Source organism: Mchenga conophoros, linkage group LG1 (genome assembly GCF_057382185.1).
Source record: "Mchenga conophoros isolate Kocher_MC1m ecotype Shallow Benthic linkage group LG1, M_conophoros_male_GT1.1, whole genome shotgun sequence".
Taxonomy (NCBI): domain Eukaryota; kingdom Metazoa; phylum Chordata; class Actinopteri; order Cichliformes; family Cichlidae; genus Mchenga; species Mchenga conophoros.
This window is the reverse complement of record NC_140526.1, coordinates 30,002,769-30,025,380: the sequence shown is the minus strand read 5'-3', so window position 1 is coordinate 30,025,380 and position 22,612 is coordinate 30,002,769. Positions and strand designations below refer to the sequence as shown.

Below are 22,612 nucleotides of genomic sequence, written 5' to 3'. Positions count from 1 at the left end.
CTGGGGATGACGAATTTTATAAAGATGGGATCCTTTTGCGGTGAGGAAAAGGGGGTTACAATGGTTAACCGAACGCCACAAGTGTATGTATGGGACTGATTAGGACTCTGGAAATGAGATTAAAGAGAGCTCTACCAACAGATTGAACTGTATTTGCCATAATTGCTGAGAACAGCTTATTCAGTGCAGACCGCAAAAAAGAGAGCCATAAAACCGAGGAAGGAGCAGGAGGAGGAGGAGGAGGGAGACTGCCACTTGAAACCAGCAAGCTTTGCTCAAAGAAATCAAACCCAGGACAAGTCTTGTGTCAATTAGACGGTGTGTGCGTGTTTGTGTTAAAAAATGGGTGGGTGGGGGTAGGATAGCATATGGATTAGCCCTCAGTCGTAAACTCAGAGCTCTGCTTTAAGGTAGTATTTTTTTCATTATTAGTAATCTTGATTATTTTTAAAGGCAGGCTCCTCTATTCCACCACATTAAATCCCCCCTGCGCATGAATATATCTAAAACGAGATAACTGATACGGCCCTGACCCTCGGTTCCCAGCATCCCGCTGAAAAGAGCTCTAATGAAAAATAAATCTTGTGAAGAGAAAAAGAGCAACAGACAAATCAATAGAGGCACAGGCTGAAAGATAAAAGCGAGCGCTGTGCGCCAAAGAGCTGTACTCGCTCTCTCATTCCTGGGTTGATTGTGCTTAAAGTGAAACCACATGAAGTGGGCTGCTCCCACAGAGGAAGTAAGAGTGTGTGGAGCTAAAAGTACACAGACTTCAGCACCTAAAAAAAAAAAGAGGGGGAGGGGGGGGGGGACGTGGTCCTTCTCTGTTACATTAACTGTTTGTGGCTAAATGAGCGGCATTAAAGTTGAGCCACAAAATGCTTCATCAGATTGAGTGGGTGTGGTTTGATTGGGTTGGATTGACACGCGCACACAGCTGTGATCTTGGCTGGCGCATTGTGAACATTTTGAGTCCAGCATAATAAAATAAACAAAAGCACAAATCGGACATGTAAAATAATCACAGCTCTTCCGACCCGTGAGTTTATGAGGATCTCCATATTAAAAATCAGACTTTAACAGGTTTAATGCTGGAAACATGATAGTGCAGTCTGTGGCAGTGAAGCTCACACAGCAGAAATCTAAAATCAGAAGCTGAAATAAATGGACAGTTCATTGCTTCACTATTATGCAGCATATATTACTCTCGTAGGCCATTTTCCCCTCTTCCTCTCCGGCGTTCATTAGATGTGGGGGAATAAATCCAGATATCGATACCAGTGTTGGTATTGGTATCAGATCGGATTGATACTAGCGCCACAGGAGCGCTCAGTAATAATAATGTTTGCTTTATGTGGGGAAATTCTTCCCTGCACTTAACCCATTCTCTCAGTGCAGCAGTGGCTACCAATCCGGTGTCCGGGGAGCAGTGTGTAGGGACGTTACCTTGCTCAGGGGTACTTTAGGGCAGCCGGTCAGTGGATTCGAACCCCTGACCTTCTACTCATAGGGTCACTCTGAGCTATCCCTGGGATTCGACGGGATCTGAGCATGACTGCTGAGCATGTAACCCAGTGAACTGTTTTAAGACAGACACATTTACATTCCAAGTTTTAAAAAGATTAAAAAATAAAAATATCGGTATCAGTATCGGTGCTGGCAGTACTGCCCCGTATTTACTTGGTATTGGATCGATACCATAATTTGCAGTAAAGTAAAACACTTCCATTCATACCTCATCAGCTCAATTGTGCACCGTTTCTGAAATAGTCCACTTTTTCTGCTGATAAAGCTCTAGTGACTCTGAGTGGAAATTCTGCCCCATCTCACATCTCCTTCAGTGGCTTGGTATAGTTACTGCTCGCTTACTTATGTTGAAGGTTAGGAGTTCAGTCACAGCACTGGACACTTTTCGTGATTTCATTATACTGTGTATTAAACATCCACACACTTTTCAGATATCTGTGTACAAAATGAGAGACAGCTTTATTACACTAACGTAAATGTCCCCCAACACTCTGATTGCAGAAACTCTAAGCAATTCCATAAGGTACAGAGCAGCTGTTGTACCTTAAGGAACACCTGCGGCCTGTTGCCCATCTTTAGTGTAACACCGAGGGCTGTGGGAGCACTGCAATTTCAAGTTCCCGTGTATGATCTGTATATATGGTTTTTGACAATAAAGCTGACTTTGAAGCAGCCTCTATAAAACCTATACAGTAGCAACAATCCCACTGCAATTTCTCCAGAAACTGCAGAGTCAAGTTACTCCATACTACCTGATTCGGTCTGAAAGGCCCTCTGTAAAGTTCAGAGAGTGGAGGGTGGTTCCCTCTCACATGGCCAGAATCATAGTATCGTCCTTTCCAACAGAATGTACAGAAAAGATGACCGTCGTAGCGCCACCTATTGATTAGTACAAAATTTTCATCTCTGGTATTTTCATGTGATGAGTGTGGGATGGATGTGACTGAGAAACTCTGAACATGGCAAAGGTTGTTTTTGCCAGACTATACAACTGGAAATCTTTTTGTAACCACAGACGTCGCCCCCTGCTGGCCTTTCAAAAGAAAAGCGTTTAAAGACCATTCCTTTCCATACTAGAAATATCACCAGATTTTTCAGCTATCATGTTAGTGGAGTGTTTAATTTGTTCACCATTTAGCACTTTGTCACGCTAACGTGTTAATTACTACAAAAACAAGCACAGTTAAATGGGAGAAAGAGTCTGGGGCTTCGATTGCAAAGGACGACTGGCAGAATAAGTGTCTGATGCAGCACATTCACCAGCTCAGGTGCCTGGAGAGAAATTCTGCTGGAAAAACCTATTAAGATATTTTAGAACCCCTAAATTAAAATATGTGCAGACGGGTGAAACGACGAGTGGTTTGTGTTGGCAGAAGTGCAGCGAACAGCTGGCCTCGCTACCCCATACTGTGTATGTATATATGTATTTTGGAGTCGATCATTTCATCTCACTGGGAGGTAACAAGGGCAACACAGACTTGGAAATGACTTTTCTTTATGCATGACTCGTATGTGTAACATCCTGAGCAGTTTACTTGTCAAAGATAAACACTTATTAATCATTTCTTAAATAAATAAGATAAAGAAGTCTTTACTTATTGTGCGTACATTCAAAAACAGGCTCAAGAACTTTTGACTCACACAGTCCAACAATTAACAGGTGTTTTTGTTTTGCTGCTTTCACTTCCTTAAGGCAACCTACACAGTTTTTGTCTTCCGTCTTCAGCACATTGAGTAATATAGTGCTTTCCCTGTTTTGGACATACACCGATCCTCTTAAGCACATGTATGACCAACTCTTTCTTTTTTTTAAGTTCGTTCCATGTGAGAAAAACCCAGCTTTTCTTTCCAAAGTACAGCTGTTCATAAACCATACACACACAGGTGATGAGATTAACACGTGGCATGAGTTCAAAATCTGACTTGCTGATGGTGCCAGACAAAGTCAGGAAATCATCAAAAAGATCCGGTGAAGAACACAAATGTCTTCACCACATCCTCATCCTGTAGCCACTGAGGCATTTCAGCTGTGCTACAGTACCAGCAGTGCTAATGTTGTGATGACAAAAGACACACACACAACACAATATAGTTTTCTATGTTAGGCACTTTTATTGATTTTGTATGACTGATTCACAAATACAACTATTCTTGCCAAGAGCCTCCGCCAAGTTAAACAGACTGGTTAAACAGTAACATTTAAAGATTCAAACGGATTCATACTTTAGCCTTTAAACGGTAGAGGGAAAAGAAAAAGAAACATCCAAAAAGTTTGTGTTAACCATTAAAAATAAAAAATCTGCAGAACAAAACAGAGAAAAGGTTTGATGGGTGTAAACAGCTTTTTGTGTGTGTGTGTGCTAAATATAAAAACAAAGCGTATTAGCTGGAAGGGTAAAGAGGAGTGTTTCAGATGAGTAATCGTTCAGGGGTTGTTCTTATCAAATTAGTATCCTACAGTAAAACCTCAACGTGTTTTGTGCCGTTCTACTTCCAGACCTGCTGAATAATGTCACACTGTAGTAAAGTAATTAAAGTACAAAGCTATGAAAAATATATCAGTGTAAAGGCACAAGAGACTCGCTCAACAATCACAACACCACCACACTACACCATCAGGAGCCACAAAGAGCCGGCTCAGGGGTACGCGTCTGCTGCTCTGGGATAGCTGCATGAATCAGCTGCTCTATAAAGTTGAGTTTTAGCGGTTTTTAAAGAGGTTTGGTTTAAAAAGCAGTAACACACAGCAGCAGATATTAGCAGATGAAGCTTTATCACTTTAGTTTCTTATGCACATTTTTAGCGTTTCTCAGATTTCTAATAAATGCCACTAGTGTTCAGTAAACGCATGCAGCTGTAACAGCTTCCAAAAGCAGCAACTGCCTACCCCTGGTCTGCAGTGATTATTACATTTTCTACCAACTTGGCCTGCCAAGTTTCACCACTAGAGGACACTCTGGTTTAAAGAAAAAGACGACGTGCCACTGCAAACTGTAGGACACAGCAAGAAATCGCCTCTTCACACCCCTGTGATTCGAATCCTGCGTGACCAGTGCACAGATTCGTGTAACCGGACTGTGAGATAACTGAGCACTCACCCAAATATACCTCATACAACTGTCTACAAGCGCGGCAAGAAGGCTTTAGATTTGGATCCACTTCAGGTCTTTGGCATCCGATTAGTTTGGACCTCCAGAAGAGAAGAAAAGAAGAAGAAAGGTGTGCCACAAAATGAGTTTGACTTAAAAGAAAGCGAGTGAAAGTTAAAGGACAGGTTCACGTAGTTTCATCTGATTTTCAGCCCGTCTGTACACTGACTGATTTACTGGGAGCTGTAATCATTTTTTGAGTCAAAAACAAATGGAAATATTAAGGCTTCATTCCCCACAGTTAAATTTACTGTGATTTCACCATGTCACCGTGCACTCCCAGCAGCTCTGCAAGGAAACAGGCAGGCAAAAGGAGCCTTTGCCCCAAAGTAAATACTAATCATTCAGCTGGATCTCATATTGCATTTGTTCAACTTAACACCAAGTACTAAAAGTATTATCACTTCTTAAACTAGTTAGATCTTAGCAAGAACAAGAAAAAAAAACTGATGGCTCATCTCAACATCTGCGTTGTCGCCTGCAAGCTGAAGAAAATCATAAAAGAGTTTTCAGACTCCCTCTATGTAAAACAAAAAGGTTTACCTACAGGAGCTAGCACACTACAAGAAATAGTCATTTAGCTTTAGGCTGATAACACACATGCACGATTTGCCACTCTGTACACTGGCCAGGTACAGATAGGCGACATGAAAGTACACCTAAAGTACCTTTCTGATATTGCTACTGTTGCTATTCTGTTTTTGCTTCATTTGAGTGTGTGTGTGTGTGTGTGTGTGTGTGTGTGTGTGTGTGCGCGCGTATGTGTGTGTGTGTGTGTGTGTGTGTGTGTGTGTGTGTGTGCGCGTATGTGTGTGTGTGTGTGTATAAATCAGCAGCTGAAAATGTATCAAAGAAAACAATGATTACAGCAGCCAGTAACTCTGAGCTTCTGAGCTGGAAACTGTGAACCCCTCCCATTAAAACTCCAGCAAACGTCGGTGTTAAACATGGAAGCATTCTGCACGAGCGCTGACAGTCAGGCGGGAATGTGAAAAGTGGTCTGCTTGTCCAGTTTACAGTTAGCTGAGTGTTTCAGGAGTAATCCAAGAAAGGGATGCACATTTTCAAATAACCTTCACATCACTGAATATAATGTGTAAAAGTTGCATAAAATCCACAGATCTTCACCATCATTAGAAAAGATGTGAAAAATAATGTATGAAACAGTTTGTTGTTTTTACATACTGTGTACCAGCAACTGCAAAGTGTTTCTGCATACAGGTAGTTGATTACATTTGGCTTTAACTGCTGAGTTTATGTTGTCTGTGTATCTAAAAGAAAACGCTGCTGGTGTTCGTCTGCATCTACAGTTTGGAGACTTCTTAGACTTTAAATGCAGCAAAATGTGTTTTCTAACAGCCTGTCAGCAGACACACACTGGGCGCCCACAGGGGCCACAGCAGGAACACTTTACAGCAGGGGATATGAAAACAGTGAATCTGAGTCAGCAGGTAGCAGCAGGGTTTTGAAGCTTTAACACACAAACTCCTGTCTCATGCGGATGATCTGCAGCAAGGCGGCCTGGACGTCCTCGTCCATGTGGCCCTGTGGGAGAAACAGAAGAAGGGCTTCGGTACATATATAACATCAGATATTAACATTAGACTATCATCATCTGATATTCTGTAGTAACCCTGCTGCAAACTTTCTTTCGTAGACAAACCAGACAAATCTCACTGTGCAGTAATCTCCACAGATTAATGAGTAAGACTTACCTGGGCTGCGCTGAGCAGATGTGTTCGATAAATTGAAACCACCTCTCTGTGTTGCCTCTCAGCATCCTTGTGAAGCAGAAAGGAGGAAGACGTGAGTGACACTGTGCTTTGTTTCACGTCTTTAACAGCTAGACAGTGTAATTAATATTGACTGTATTCCAGCTTCCAGCTGCTGTATGTTATGATGTTAGAAGAGCAGCATCCAACTTGCTCTAAAGTTGTTCACGTCTTCTTGTTTTCAGCTTTTCATTACGTTATCAATTCAGTTATCCAAAATAAATATGTAATAATAATAATAACTAAATACAGTATATTGCCAAAAGTATTCACTCATCTGCCCTCAAACATGTATGAACTAGAGTGATGCCCCATTCTTAGTCCATAGGGTTTAATATGATGTTGGCCCGCCCTTTGCTGCTATTACAGCTTCAACTCCTCTGGGGAAGGTTCAGGAGTGTTTATGGAAGCACATTTGTGAGGTCAGACACGGCTCACAGTCTGCGCTCCATTTCACCCCAAAGGTGTTCTGTCGGGTTGAAGTCAGCCAGTCAAGTTCTTTCACACCAAACCTATCCATGTCTTTATGGATGCTGCTTTGTGCACTGGTGTGCAATCATGTTGGAACAGGAAGGGACCATCCCAAACTGTTCCCACAAAGTTGGGAGCATGAAATTGTGCAAGATAGTGGTACTATAACAAAGCATACAAAGCTAACAGTGACTGTGGAATATTTAGTAGCAAGGAAATTTCATGAGTGGACTTATTGCACGGTGGTATCCTATCACGGTACCATGCTGGAACTCACTGAGCTCCTGAGAGCGACCCATTCTTTCACAAAGGTGTGTAGAAGCAGTCTGCATGCACGGGTGCTTGATTTTATACACATGTGACTGTGGAAGTGATTGAAACACCTGAATTCAATTATTTGAATGGGTGAGCGAATACTTTTGGCGGTCTATATTTATATAGTTTGTCTAGAACACGTTTTAGCATGTGATGTGTGTCCACTTACAGCCAGCTGCTGCTGTAGGCTCTTGATCTGAGCTTGGAGTGTGTCGATGGGCTGCGTCTGCCTCTTGGGTGTGTTGCTTGTGTATGTCAGCTGGGACAGACTATTCAGCGCCTGCTTTAATCGCTCAACGTCTGTAAGCAACTCTGTGATCTGTCACACAGACAAAGAGCAGGACAAATATCGACGTTAAAGATCATTTAACGTCGATCAAGGATTTCCACAGTAGAAATGGAAAAATGTCAGAAAAATCTTTTTCCTCTATTCATCAAAATAAATGACAAACGCGTCTCAGTGGTCATTATCATGCTTTTCATTGTTACAGTGGCATTCAGAGTTTATGTGAAACACGCGTAAAATTGATCAAAATCTCTCAAATGAAACTGGGAACAATTAAGACTATACTGTGAATTGTTTTGTACCTTCTTGTCTTTGGCTTCGGTCTGCTCAGCTGATGTTTGAATCCTCTTCTGCAGGTCACAGATGGTGGTGAGGGACTCATCGTATCTCTCTTTCAGCTCTCTGATCTCCCTTTCGATGGCGCGCCCCTTCTCCTGGACTGCCTCCATCTCCGTCCTCGCCCTGCTCTCGCCCTCTCTTGCTTTTGTTGCCTCCTGATGGACCTTTTCACGCTCTTCTACCAAGCTCAGCAGCTTGTTATTCAGGCTGGCGGCCTCCTCCTCCAGCTGCTGTTTCTCCTTCTTCAGCTCGTTCATTTGGTCTTCCTTACAGCGGATCTCTTCGAGAGCCTGAGTAGCCTGAAGGAGCTCTGACTGCAGAGCAGATACATCTTCCGCCCTCTGGGCGTTGTTTTCCTCCTCTTCGCGGAGAGCCAGGTGTAGCTTAGCCACTTCAGCCTCCAGGGCTTCCTTGGCCTCGGCATGCTGCAGCAGAGACTCCTGCTCCCGGTGGAGTTCCTGCACTTCTTTCTGAAAGGCGCACACCTTCTGGGCCTCCGCCTGCTGCGCCTCTCTTGCTTTCTTGCAATCAGCCTGCGCTTGCTGTAAGGCATCATTGAGGGCTTTGAGCTCGGTATCGTATGTCGATATGCGTGTCAGCTCTGACTTCAGACGCTCCTGTAGGTTTTGAATTTGAGCATTGCACAGGGCATTTTGCTCTTGAAGTTCAGCTTTCTGAAGTGTTACCTCGTCGAGCTGCTGCTCTAAGTTGACCAACTTCTGGGTCAGTTCTTCACATTTAGCCTTGAACTCCTCCTCATTTTCTTTGTGCTTTTCACTGGAAACCAGAGCGACGTCTAGTCTCCTCTGAACAGATTCCACCTCAACTTTCAGTTTCTTTTCCTCCTGTCTGTTGCCCTCTCTGGCAGTCTTTTCTTTGTCATACTTCTCTTCCATTTCCAACAGTTTTGCTGTCAACTCTTTAACCTGGGTGCTGTAAGAGGTTTCCTTCTCCTCAGCTGTTGTCAGAGGCACAAACTTAGACTGAATAGCCTCTTGTATGGTATCAAGCTCTTTCTTCTGAGCCTCCAGTTCGTGAGTAAGCTTAACAGTTTCATCCTGAGCCAACGCATGCATTGCAGACGCCTCATTTGCTCTATTCTCTGCCTCGACCACGGCAGCATTCAGCTTGTCTGTGATAGCTCTGTGGTCTTTTACACTGATGTAGTCGTTTTTCATCTCCAGCAGAACTTTTTCTAACTTTTCTTTTAACTTTTCATTTCCTTCTTTCACATTCTTCAACTCTTCCCCACTTTCTTTTTGACTTGTGTCCAACTTTAACATCTCAGCTTTAACGCTCTCTAAGGTGGAACTTAACTCCATTTTCACTTGCTCGTGCTGCTGTCTGGGAACATACTGTCCCTCCAAGCTCTCTTTGAGAGTCTGACTCTGTGTGGTCAGCTGCACACACTCTTTATCTCTGTCTTCACATCTCTTCTGCAAAAGCTCAACTTTCTTTATCAGGTCGGCATTCTGACACCTCATAGTGTCCATCTCACTTTGTTGTTTCTCACTCGTGCTGCTGAGGCTGCTGATATTCTTCTGCAACGCGCCCCTCTCGGTCTGAAGCTGTTGGACTTGTGCCTCTGCTCTTCCGCAACGTTCGCCGGCTTCCACCAGTTTGTCCTCGAGATCCTCCAGAGCCGTTACCATGTTCCTCCGAACTTCCTCGTGGTTCTGTATCGGTATAAAGTCCACCTCAATCCTGCTGTTAAGCTCATCCAGCTGCTCTTGTAGCATGTCTTTTTCATCCTCACTCTTCTCAACCTCATGAATCAGAGCCTGGCTTTTTGCAGTCACCTCCACCAATGTCTTTTTCAGGGTAGCGTTCTCATCTTCCAGTGCTGCCCAGACCTGCTGCTCCTCAGCAGACAACGGCCTCGGGCCTCCCTGTGAGGAGGGGCTGTCTAGCTTTCGATGGAGCTCCGCCACCTCCTCCAGCACCCGATCGTAGTCTTCCCTCAGCTCGGCGAGCTGCCGTTCCTTCTCGTCAACTGCATTGGTGAGCAGGTTTTTCATGTTGTCGAACTTCTCGGCCGGTACGGTGTTGCCATGTTTAGTCTGGGCCTCTTTCAGCTGGGTTTCCATTTCTAAAAGTGTTTCTCTCAGTACGTCTCGCTCTGCAGTCAGATTTTGGACATCATGGTTCAGCCTCTCCGTCTCAGCTGCTAGTTGGCTCTCACTGCTCTTGTACTCCTCCAAGGCCTTCTCACTCTGTTTGAGGCGGTTGCGAACGCGGCCCACTTCGGCCGAAGCACCTTCATACTTGGCCTTGACGTCCTGGAGCTGAGTGCGCAGTTCTTCTGCCGCTTGGCCTCCTAAATGTTCTTTGACAGCGACTACGTGGGCTTGCAGCTGTTTGACCTTGCACTCAGAGTCCAGCATCCGTTTCTGGACGTCTCCCAAGGCGTCCTCGAGCTCTTGAACCTGCTGGTCAGCCTGTTTCTGGATGGTGTCTCGGCTCTGAAGTAGCTCCTGGCACTCTCTGGTTTTACGGCTCAGTGCAGACTGAAGCCGTGTCGTCTCCTCCTCAGCTGCCTGCTGTCTTTTCTTGACTGCCTCAAGTTCATTTCGGAGCGCATCCAGCTCACCAGGAAGACCCTTCTCCAGCGGTCGGGATAATGAACGTGAGAGGGGAGGATTTCTGAGCATCTTTAGAGAGAGATAGGAAAAAGATGCTGAATTAGTATAGTATATGTTTATATTGCACAATAAAGTCATTCACAGCTTTGCCCCACCCACCACTGTACATTCAAACCTTTTAGATGTAAACTATGAAAGAAAGACGTGCATAGACACCAGACACATGCAGCACATATAAAACTGTTCACAGGGGGGGAAATACCTGATCAGAATCCAGGCTGTGACCTTTGACAAAAACATTTTCTTTACCTGCAACACAACAGCACACAAACGTAAAACTAAAGCAAACACAAACTCTGCTGCTAAAGTTTGAAATTACAGTCTTTTCTTTATGGCCCAAAATAAGCAGGAAGCTGACCTTTGATAACCGACTGACCAGAGTATTCCCCCTGTGAAAACACAGATGGACAAATCGATTACAAACTGACCGATTAGACAGAATACATAAAAATACAAATAAAATAACACTGCTGTAATCAGAAGGCTGCACATGCCTGTTAAACTTGAATCCGAAAACATTTTACTTTCATAAGGATTACCTCGAAGCAGAGACCACACACATGCATAAATTCACTAACCAAAGTACTCCGGAGCTGGACCTTGACAGTCTCCTGCCCTCGAGCGCCTTCATCTTTTTCTTTGGTGCTGAGTAACATCTTCAACTGTTCCTTCTAATAGAAGAAGAAGAAGAAGAATGTTAAAAGCAGTGACGGTAAGAACTCACACTTCAACACTTTAAATGAAATGCTCAGAAAAGGCCAAACCAATCAAACAATTTACTCTGAAACAGTTCGTAACATGAAAAACACAGATATCAGATAATGTACCTACTAACCATATGTCTAAATGCATCTACTCCCTATGTGTGCTACAGTTTGTGTTATCACCACTGATGTTTCTAATTCAAAAAGTTTTAACAGCATCAGATATTAAAGGGGCTTAGCGAAGACGTTTGGATGTGCTGCAGGCAGAGTGAAAAACGAATGCTTCTACAGGCAGCAGAAGTCAAAGGGAGGGAGGTGAGGCCTGAAGTCCTGAAAAGAAGAAATCTGGTCTGCAGGTTGGCACATCTTTACGAGACAAAACTGCTCCTGCGCCCAAGATACTAAGCTGCAGGCAAACACTGATCCGCGCACGGTAAAATAAATCCACAAAACACCTCGACATCCATGGCTTTAAAGGGCGAGCAGCTTCACGCTTATTTATAGACTAGTTTAACAATTTCCTTTTACTTTGAAGTGACTGTTATTTATTCCTTATTTATTAAATGCTGATAACCTAAAAAAAGGGAAGAGCTCTTGGAAGAAAAGAGTTCACTGTGCACAGGACACAATTTCACAAAGAGCAAGCTACAATCATTAACCAGCACTGTCATAAAAAGTGTTTCCTTGTTGTTCAAGTTACGTATGCATGCAGTTTATAATGAAGGATAAAAGCGAACATTGTGAATGAACCACAGGCAGGAGTAAGTGGTTATTTTTCTATCATACCTCTTTTTGAGAGTCTTCTGCGGCCATTTTTTCCTGCAGATGAAAAAGGATCACAAGTCAACTCACATGAGAGATTAATAAATGACAGCTGATTTCATTTAATTGAATTTCCTTGCCCTTCTGCGTATTGGAAATTGTTCTGGCAGCTAATAGCAGGCAGCTATCATGCTCACTTAAGAAAGTCTCCCTTTTTTTAATATAATTATAAGCCAGCTCTTCCTCCTCAACACCTAGGGTTAGAAAATTATCACACATTTCCTAAATTACACTCCTTATGTTAGAGGAAAAGGAGACATTATGCCAAAGCAGCGTGACTCAGCTTAGCTGTTGTTATTACATTTTACTTTAATTCATCATTTCAGTCCTAAGAAGGACGTGCAAAACCATCCGGCAGGTGCAGTGAACAAAGTGAGCCAGACGCCTGGAAGGCTTTACTGTACCGTTGTGCACAGGGGCTCTGTCACTGTGGGAATACATTAGCCTGGATTTACCTGGGTGAGCTGTTGCTGGAGCATGTTGACTTTATCTAAGAGCGCTTTCTGCTCCTGGTAGTACTTCCTGAGGCCTTCCTGCAGAGTCTCATTCTGCCTTTCCAGATCCTGAATAACAAACAGCAAAAAAAGACAAAACTTTAAACAAATAATTAAAATGATGAATCAAAAATAGAAAAGACTGTTTGTGTGTAATGAGTATGGTGACGTTACACAGCACTTACATGTATGATCTGGTCCTTTCTGTTAATCTCAGCTGCCTCTGTTCTCTCCACTGAATGCTGAGGATAAGACAGGATCTTAATTTAACATTACCACAGTCATGAAATCACAGAACAATTCTCACTTATAGGCACTAGATGGCAGCGTTGCACAACTGAGCAGATCTATGTAGCCTGAAATGTATAAACGGTGTGCTGAACAACACCAAAAAAGATGTTGAGAGATGTGGAGGGAGCAGCAGGAGAGGGCGAGGTTACAGTGCTGGAAATATAAGCAACTCTGACCACCGTTATCTTTAACAAATATAGAGCTTCAGCACCATTTCCATTAGGCTACATGTCACCATGACATACTCCACAATGAGTGAAATGTGGAGAATAACAAATGCTCTTTATTATTATATTAAAGAGACTTAAAGATGATGTGATTTTTGCATGTTTCAGCGTTACCTGTCGCTTCCACTGTTCTATCTTTGCGGCTTCTTTATCTGCAACACAACCAGAAAAGCGAAAGGTGACGTTTCATTCCTCCGCTGTTTGTTATCAGGATAAGACAAAAACACGTTCAGAGAGAACGCAACCAAGGAAGGCAAAAGGAAGCAGCTGTGAAAGTGTTGTAAGACATGTAGAACAAAAAAACAAAACACAGGATTTGAAATGTATAACTTTGTATACTTATGATTCGAAGCCAGCAGATACTTAAAGTTAAATAGCATCTTGTCATTATTGATAGCATATGTAATAATAGTACTGTCATGTAGCCTAAAGGCTACACTTTTGTTAGTCTTTACAAAAATCACCTTTCACTTTGTACGTAAATAATCTGGTGAGCCGTCACGCTGATGTGTTTTATGCCACTAAGTATCCAAGTAACAAAAGAAATAAATAAATAGTGTGACACTAAGGTTTAGACCTTTCCTTTATCTTTAGGTTAGTCTGGAAAGTTTTATTTATTTATTTTCTTCCAAAAGCAAATTTAGAAATAGCTGTTTCTTGTCCTGCTCTCTGACCTCTGTTGGCTTTGTCGATGTAACTTTTGACCATCGTGATGAGCTCCTGGTCCTTGTTGAAGCGAGCGTAGTGATGTGCATCGTGACCCAAGCCGTCCACAGTCTTCACATCAGCGCCGCTCTTCAGCAGCACCTCCACTGCATCCTTACAGCCGAACTCACAGCCGAGGATCAGCGCGGTCCTGAAGGCGTCAGAGACGGTTTATAATGAAGGCAAAGCTGAATCATCAGAGTGCTTCAAACTGATGGGGATGTACCAGTAACCTGACTGCAGCCAAGGTGTGCAGAAGAGCATTTCTGAACACACAACAGCTCAAACCCTGATGCAGATGGGCTACAGCAGCAGAAGACCACATTGTGTGCGACTCCTGTCAAATCAAATTATCTTAAATTCTGTAACATTCAGAGGGCAGGTTCAGAATTTGGTGTAAACAACATGAACGCATGGATCCATCCTGCCTCATAACAGGGGTTCAGGCTGGTGGTGCCTTCATGAGCTCTTACTACTGCTGTATTTTTCAGTGTTGGATTCTGTTTGCTTCCCTTTTAAAAACAAAACTTTTATTGCCTGTTCAATCTAAACTGGTTTCATGTTAATGTCACAAAAACGCCAGAAGAAATGAGACTTGTTTTAACTTTTCAAACTATATAATCTGTCCAAATCTTGCTTTCCACTTCAATTAAAACTGCTCTAACAGGCCCGCTCGGCAAATTGGAGTGTATCTTACTTGTTTTGTTTGTCCCGGACAGTAATGTCAGCTCCTCGCTCCAGCAACAGCTGACAAATACGGGGATGACACATCTGGGTTGCCAGAATCAGAGGTGTCCTCCCATCCTGAAGAAAGAAAATAAAAATAAAAAACATTCACATTCCTCTACAGATGTGAGTACACTCCTTCATGATCTGATCCACAAAGAGCATTTATGTAAACTAGGTTAACATGACTTTAAATGTAGTTTAAGACCTCCACACAAGGCAAACTCAAGGACTAAACACAAGCACAAAATGGCTTGGGCTTTTTCAGAAAAATACTGCAAAACAAAGAGCAAAAGCAATTCTCACAAAATCGGTGGCATTCACAGCCGCCCCGCTGTCACAGAGAAGTTTGACGCTGGAGGCACAGCCCGCCATGACTGTGGAGAAAAAGAACAGAGCGCTGCAATCATTTCATCTCATTTACCACGGAAAAACAAGCACAGACACTGTTGATGTTGAAAATAGTACCATCAAAGCTATACGCAAACCGCCTTTAAACAAACTGCTGAATTTTATTTTCTATAATGTCTCAAACATCAACATCCATATGCAAGCATGCGTAGGCTTTGATTATGGAAAACAGTCAAAGAGAGAAAAGAGTAGAGTTTACTCCAGTACACACATACAGAGTAGAGTGAGTACTTGAATAGAACTCAATTGGGTTGATGCTACAGCAGTTACTATTGTGCTACTGCACAGGGTACCAGCTCTATTTTACCGTAGTACACCTATAATTTAGTAGCAGCAGGATAGTTGTTTACTATAATCTTCTACTGCTGCTGTCAGTACTAGTAGATTATAATAGAATCAGGACTACAGTGGACTAGAATAGAGTTTTAAAATACACTGAGCACTTTATTGCAGTGGAATCAGAGCTGGAACAGAGTGATGTCACCTCAACATTAGATGAGAGAGAGCATACTACTTAAAGCTTTGAACTGAGTCTTTTTTTCTTAGACCAAAATGCAAAATACACTATATGGACAAAAGTACTGGGCCACCAACACAGGACACCTACAGGAGCTGTTCAGGTATGGGAGCCAATGCCAGAAACTCAGCAGAATGTCAGTGTCCATCAGCACTCAGTGGTCGGACACAGACATGGCTGAGATGCTGTGTTTCCCAAACACTTGCACTTTGCAATAATGCTACTGATTTATGATAGTGGTATATCTAGGAGGGAAGACATTTCATGAGATACAATAGTGGCATCCTATTACAGCACCAGGCTCGAATTCAGTGAGCTCTTTAGAATTACTCATACTATCACAAATGTATGCAAAGGCCAAATTTTACCTGAATTCAAACATTGAAAGGTGTGGGCCAATACATCTGTCCATATAGTGTACAGTGCTTAACCGCCCATGGATGGTTTATACCACAGCTGCCATAAATTAACAGTACTTGTAAATGCCAAAATAACTTTTTTAATGTTCCTAGAAGTGTTAATACATCACTATGTGCAAATTCTTAAAATATAATCATCGTTGTTATATAACTTAAAAGTTTGTGGTTTTAGAAAAAATAAGAAAAAAATAGTAAAGTGCATTATTTTTTTTAAATTAAGCAATCATTCCTGAACAGAAAACTTGGTTTTAGTGGTTGCTGGCTCAAATTTGGATATAAAAATTCAGTTAACTGAATTCTTTAATTTTTAGAGATTTCTAAATTATTTGTGCTTCCTTCTTTTCATGACAGGCGGTCAGCACTGTATGTTGCTCTACAAGTCTGCAGGGATTGGACAGCGGGTGGTGTCCAGAGTTCAAACTCAAAATGCCAAACTGGCTTTTAATGTTTGTAGTACCCCATGCTGAAATCGACTCCCCTTGGATCTCAGATATATCGGCTGTAACCTCTTTCACGCCACTTTTTATTATTCTTTGTATTCTTCTTTTGGTTTTATGGTGCATTACTTTTCAGTCTGTTATTTTATCATTTTCTTGAAATTTACAATATTTGTAAAGTCCTTGGAACTACAAATGTTAATGAATTGCTGTGTGAAATAACTTTTCCCTGCCTTGCCGTAGAATAGTCTTACCAGCATCATGTAGAGCCGTTCTTCCTTGCAGGTCCACATTTCCAACTGGAGAGTTGTGCTGTTAAAAACAAAGATAAACTCAGATAAAGAAAATGTAGAAACTGTTACACAGCGTGTATCAAAACAAATAAAGAATATGACTTATTGTCAATATAAAAAGGTAAACTCACACTTTACATTACAGGTTCGTTAGCACAGACCTGTTTCAGTGTATTATAGTATAATGACACAGAGCCAGGCAGAAGCTGTAATCTGATTCAAATAACAAAGAAATGACCCCTTAACAATTCTGTTTGGTCATTACTAACATGCACTGTAACTATGTAGGGACACAAAGTGTTTTCAGTGGAGTACAGACACTCAGGTTCTCTTATGCCAGTCTACTTGTCCAGCAGTGGTTTAATTAGGTTTCCTTGTTGCAGGTGTGTAAAACAGGAGCACCCTAAATATCATGTATTTCCAGCAGCTGGCAGTGAAAACTAAAAGGCAGAAGAAGGAAGGTCATATTAGGATAAGTGGTGCTGTGCTCAAATGCTTGTGAAATCTACACACAGCCCACTCCACTGACTGGGCTCCAGTGATTGTAGTGCTGTGGTGATGAGGGCTGCAGGACTCTATGCTAACAGGAGCCTGATGTTGCTGGGTAAGCTTGACAGTACGATCTGTCCCCCACTATAAAAACTCCACTCTCTCTAGCAACAAGGGCCAAAAATTAGCAGCATGCTCAAATGACATAGTGAAGAGGGGGCGTAGAACAGCAATGGGAGCTGAAGGTAGCGCATTGGAGGTGGGATATCCTATACCGTGATGGTTTGGGCTGACGGAGGGAGACAGTAGCTGTGGTGGGCATCCAGCTGCTATGTCTGGTGTGATGACGGCACTAAGAATGGATGGCAGGTTTGCAGGAGGGTAGGCTTGTCAACAGCTCTGACAACCCCCTGCCAACAGCCACAACCTCCATTAGATCATTGCCATGCCAGATATGAGGGGGGCATGAGGGGGAAGGGACGCAAGACAATGAGAGCACAATGTTGCAGAGAGACAGCCGCCTTATTGTAAACACATAAATCCTCCAGAGGGCCACGGTGACTCAACAAGCACTACTGTTGACCGATATGGAGTGGCCTCAGCAGCCACAGCTGTTTGGCAAAAAGAATTTAATGGGGCTGAGAGGGAATCTCCTCTGACTGACCAGTGACTGTGAAACTGTACCAAATAAAAAGGTAGTATGTCATTTCATTTTGGCATACGTTTTCTAACAATGACAGCTGCGCTTTACCTGCAGGAGTTTCTGCACACACAGAGAGTGTCCATTTCTCGAAGCTAGATGGAGAGCACTTTTACCTGAAAGAGACAAAAGCAATTTCAAAACAACAACAAAAAAAAGTTAATTTACAACCCACGATTTGCATGTATGCATATTTAGAGAAACACGCCACAACATGCAATTACCCCATCTGATGCACATACTACAAGTGTTTACAGTACATGTGTCGTTTAATCTGTTTAGAGGACTTCAAATGATGTTAGATTAATTCATTATATTAAATAGAAATGCAATATTTCTGTAAATACAGCATACAGATTTGTTTCAGTCAAACTAGATTATGAAGTAATTTCATTGTTGCTATAATAGCAGTTGTAATTTTAGTATTAAAACCTTTGTTACGCCCTTTATAGGGATGGGATTGCCGTTTTCTTCAGTCTGTGGAAAGTAACAGCATGATGTCATTTGTTCTTCAAAGTATTTAGCATTACCACTCTTTTGAAGGTTGCATACTCTTTGCCTTAGTCGCTCGGCAGTGAGAACTGCTGTCACCAGTGGATAAAATTTATGACGGTCTGCTCAGGTCCAAGCAACATATACTCACAGCTGCAGAAATATATTGCGCCTTTAAGGGTCTGTGAGTGTGCATGCTAAATGGTTCTGAGCTATGAAGGTGATCATGCTCTTTTTCCAGTTTCCATAGCGCTTTTTACATTTCATAGAGCGTTTGCAGACAAGTCAGTGTCTTCTATCCAAACTCTGAGTGACTGCTACGATCTGCTAGCAATCAAAGCAATCACGCACAAGGCTTTTGGTGCAACAAACTTACCAGCGGCGTCACTCGCAGTCACATCAACATTGTGTCCCAGGATGAGATTGAGGACTTCTAAGTGTCCTCGTGTTGCAGCCAAATGAAACCTGGAAAACAAGAGAGAGATGGAGATTAATTAAAAATTAATAAATAAGAAATAAAAAAGCCAGAAAAGACTGACAGGGCATGGGTGAGAGGTATGTAGCAGAGAGCAGAGAGCACAGAGTTGAGAAGGGCAAGTGAAAACGTGATAGGGTGTAAAGAGACAGGGGAGAGGGTAAAACTGAGAGACAAGAGAGGGGCTGCAAACTGATGCCTGGCTCCAAGCTATCAGCAGGATCAGCATTCTCAAAACATAACGAGAGCCCTCAGGGTTTGTGAGGTCTAAGTGACAACTAGGAGCGACACAAACTTGCTTATTTTGCAGAAAAAAAAAACGTGTCTACCGACAAAAAATGTTGAATGCATGGTAATAGCTAATAGTTAATAGACATGAATAGTAAGCTTATTGATATCTACAGCATCAATCAAGTGTTGTGACTGGGATACCCAAGCCAAATTATCAAATCTATCGACCAATGAGAACCATGTGACTCGACTGAACATACTCAGTGCAAGTTGGAGCGAAAGTGTTTAATGCACGATTGCTACACAGTGCACATATTCCCTCGTTAATTGCCTACTTAGTTAAGCCGTTTCCCACTGCACGTGTTTGCCAACATGTATTTAATCATCACCTTCAACTGGAAACGTTCCAGCTGCGCTTGTCCAATGTAACCCACAGCAGCACTGCTGCTAGTCTCCATGCAAGACTGCGGAGCACTTGTGTGTAAGCTAATCTCTGTCTGACACCCACCCGGACACATGAGCCCGTTCATACACTAACCCCAAGTTATCTGCCAAGGAGACAGCTCGGCTGTCACCTCAACGCTGGCGTGGGTATTAAAAGCAGTGTTGATGACCAGGAGATGCTGATCTTCTGTGGAGCAGTGGCGTCTTGGGCTCTCCAGGCCAAACAGCAGACGGGAAGCAGAGTAAAGCTATCCAAGTGGGGTGATACCCCTCACTAAGTTCATAACCTACATCACTTTCCATAAGGGAACTCAAAGAATGCTTTGAAATAAAGTTAAAGGTACATAAGTGCAATTAATTGAGTGCATTTCCCCATGACTTTGAAGAATAGAGAGCGATGACTGTCTTGACAGCAAATATAACTCAAAGCCAAAATGGCCAAGCCTGAAAATCTGGCATTTCCTGTCTCTACAATAATAAAATAAAGGCAAAAATGCCAAAAATCCATCTTAAATAAAGTATGATATTCAACAAATGCAAAGGACTGATGCTATAAATACATGGAGACCTCAGTGAAATGGTTAGACAAGATTTTTTTTTGGAGACTAATGGCTCTGGCTTTAACAGAGCACATTACATTTTCACATCTGCTCCTTGGGGAGCTTTCAGGTTGTCAGTCTACTGGATATGGCTGCTATTTTTAAAAGAGTCCACTTGTTTCTGTTTTCTATCAAACCCTAGTATGACGCTAGCTGAACCATGTGTGACAAAGTGCGTCTCTGAGGATACAACAGTCCATGTTCATATCTTACATTTAGCTCCCTCTTATCTGAAAGTGAATATTGGTATGTGTGCACAAAAACATGCTGCTCTACTCGTTTCTGTAAAGCTCTGTCAATCACTGCTGCGCTTAGTTTTAAGAAAGTCCTCTAATGCCAGTGGTAAGTCACAACATCCATCGTATCAAAATGAGAAGGTCAACGTCGTTGCCTGGTAGCCAGACAAGGAGAACATTGCAATACATTTGATATATAACAAAGAGAATGGCAGCGACTGCTTAGTGTTACTTCCTGTAAATCTATCATCAAGTTGGCCTCAAGATCACACACACACGAAATTCAGATCTTACAATAGTTAGATTAAAAAAACAAAAAAAGCACCCCCCAAAAGCACTTGAGCACAAAATTAGCTATTCACTCAGTGCCAGGATTGTGCTGGAGGTTTAGCTGACTGACTGTCTTTAGTGGTATGCTCATGCTGTCATGAGAACTACTTTTGCTACTAGGCCCTTGTCTGCACAGAATGAGCGTTAGTGATGGGTGGGCTTACCACGCTGAGATCCAGCTAAAGCCACAGCAGAGATGCAAACTGTTTACTCAGCTGGAAGGTGCGATAGAAACACTTAGGGCTGAATTCATTAGCTCTACACAACGAGGCTAATCCAGGGCACACCAAATGATATATTGGGGGTAACAGCTTGTAATTAGTTTCCCCTCAGAGGTCCATGATTATAAGGAATCACCATTCAACATTCCTTTGTGGGCTTTTGCAAAGGCCAGAATACCATATGCACATGTGTGCGTGTCTGTGTGTGTGTGGCCCAGTGAACTATAAGTGGCCTGGCTGAGTTGCGGTTCACTTTTGTTTTGGTTAGACGTGGCAAAATCGTGACCTCTTCCGGCCCCCCCTCGAATATTCATTCATTTTACAGTTAACTGGTTCTGATCCACAGGGGAACAGCGAATGATAAGCATGACTGTGTTTGGAAACAACAACCTCTGCAGGCTGTGGTTCTGGATTTAGTTCTGACAAATTCTAGCACCTTATTATGAGACCAGGCATTTATCAGGATGTGTGTATAATTGTGTTTATTCGCATGCATGTGCACATCGGTCTATGCGGTGGTGCCACAAGAGAATTTCACACACTGCTGAAAATACTCTGCACCTTTGCAGTCTGGGATCTGGAGCTCCAGAGTTTTATGGTTTAACAAAGGCTTTGTCAAAATAAACGCGCAGCACGGGCCAGAGACGAGTGACTCATTCATATATCTAGGATTAAACCGAGGGCGCCTGCCCGCCCGAAAAACTGGTGTCAGAATCTGTTTAAATTTAGGAAGAAAACAGAGCACCTCATTTTAAAAAAAAAACAAACAAAAAAACAAAACAGGTCAATGTATTGTTTTTCAAGGCTGAACCATTTTTAATAATAGCACTACATTAAAGGTCTGTCTGGGAGATGTGTTCATATCTGTGGTTTTGGATGGCTGAGATGCAACATCAGAGAATTCCTCATACACATTTCAGACTGACCTATTTTCCTTCTATTTCTTACTGCCCTGTTAACACTGCAGGGTGCATATCGAGTTAGTAGGGGAAAAAAACAACAACCTCTGAATATATCAGGTTCTCACTTAAAACATGCTCCTCCTCCAAGATGTCAAGAAATCGTGGTAATGGCCTGCAGCAGGGCCTAAATGTATTACTTGGTGTTGCAAGCATCACAGTGGATCTAATCTTAATTTGCAGAGAGTCATTTCCTGTAGGGACTACATAAACCACCTCTGGACAATGTGGTCAAGCCTCGTGTCCACGGACATTCTTTACACCAGCTCCCACACTGACCTCCGGTCAAAGGGAAACTAAAAGGGAAATTTCTGGATATAAAAAAATGGAGACAGAATCATGTACTGCACTCGTTTCATTTTGTTGTGTTTATATTTGTGGAGGTTCATGCAGGGGTAACGTGGTGCTTATTTAAGACGTTCTGGAGCGAGAGTGACCTAATTGTGAAGGAATCTTAGAGAAGCTTTATCTGGAAAAAAAGGTCAGGAATGTCACGCGGTGGGGAGGTCACCACAATGTTTGGAATTGCTGTTGCTGGTTTTAGATTTACAAATCTTTGCCAATCCATGCTGGACTCAAACAAACACAAACGTTTCAGTGATTTCTGATCTGTACACTGTCATCTCACTGTACTACACTTCGTGTGGTACGCGTGTGTGCTGCTGAAGCTCAAAGCTCTGACTATACATGTCAACATACTGCACATGGATGCATGTGTGTCTGCATGCGCCTGTGTTTACTTACGCAGAGCGTCCTTCCACGTCAAGCTTAGTGGGGATGATGCCCTTCTTGTTGAGAACAGCAGACACCTTGTCCACCTCGCCACGCTCCACTGCCTTCATCAGCCGATCATCATACTTGTTCCAGTCTGTGTTCTGTCAATGATGAT

The 22,612-nt window shown here is 42.6% G+C and overlaps 1 protein-coding gene across 3 annotated transcripts in view; it reads right to left on the bottom strand.

Moving 5' to 3' along the window:
* Window positions 1-3,619: 3,619 nt before the first annotated feature.
* Window positions 3,620-22,612, bottom strand: part of uacab (uveal autoantigen with coiled-coil domains and ankyrin repeats b) — a 40,527-nt gene continuing 21,534 nt past the window's right edge. For all 3 annotated transcript variants that reach the window (XM_085274309.1, XM_085274326.1, XM_085274318.1), the window contains exons 2-19: window positions 22,468-22,598; window positions 18,605-18,693; window positions 17,788-17,852; window positions 16,509-16,566; window positions 14,777-14,847; window positions 14,442-14,548; window positions 13,714-13,895; window positions 13,154-13,191; window positions 12,707-12,763; window positions 12,483-12,590; window positions 11,992-12,024; window positions 11,080-11,172; window positions 10,860-10,890; window positions 10,704-10,750; window positions 7,823-10,510; window positions 7,404-7,553; window positions 6,392-6,457; window positions 3,620-6,221 (exon numbers count right to left, since the gene is read on the bottom strand). In XM_085274309.1, coding sequence (XP_085130435.1) covers window positions 6,150-6,221; window positions 6,392-6,457; window positions 7,404-7,553; window positions 7,823-10,510; window positions 10,704-10,750; window positions 10,860-10,890; window positions 11,080-11,172; window positions 11,992-12,024; window positions 12,483-12,590; window positions 12,707-12,763; window positions 13,154-13,191; window positions 13,714-13,895; window positions 14,442-14,548; window positions 14,777-14,847; window positions 16,509-16,566; window positions 17,788-17,852; window positions 18,605-18,693; window positions 22,468-22,598 — 4,086 coding nt within the window. In that variant the 3' untranslated portion in view covers window positions 3,620-6,149. The remainder of the gene's footprint in view (window positions 6,222-6,391; window positions 6,458-7,403; window positions 7,554-7,822; window positions 10,511-10,703; window positions 10,751-10,859; window positions 10,891-11,079; window positions 11,173-11,991; window positions 12,025-12,482; window positions 12,591-12,706; window positions 12,764-13,153; window positions 13,192-13,713; window positions 13,896-14,441; window positions 14,549-14,776; window positions 14,848-16,508; window positions 16,567-17,787; window positions 17,853-18,604; window positions 18,694-22,467; window positions 22,599-22,612) is intronic.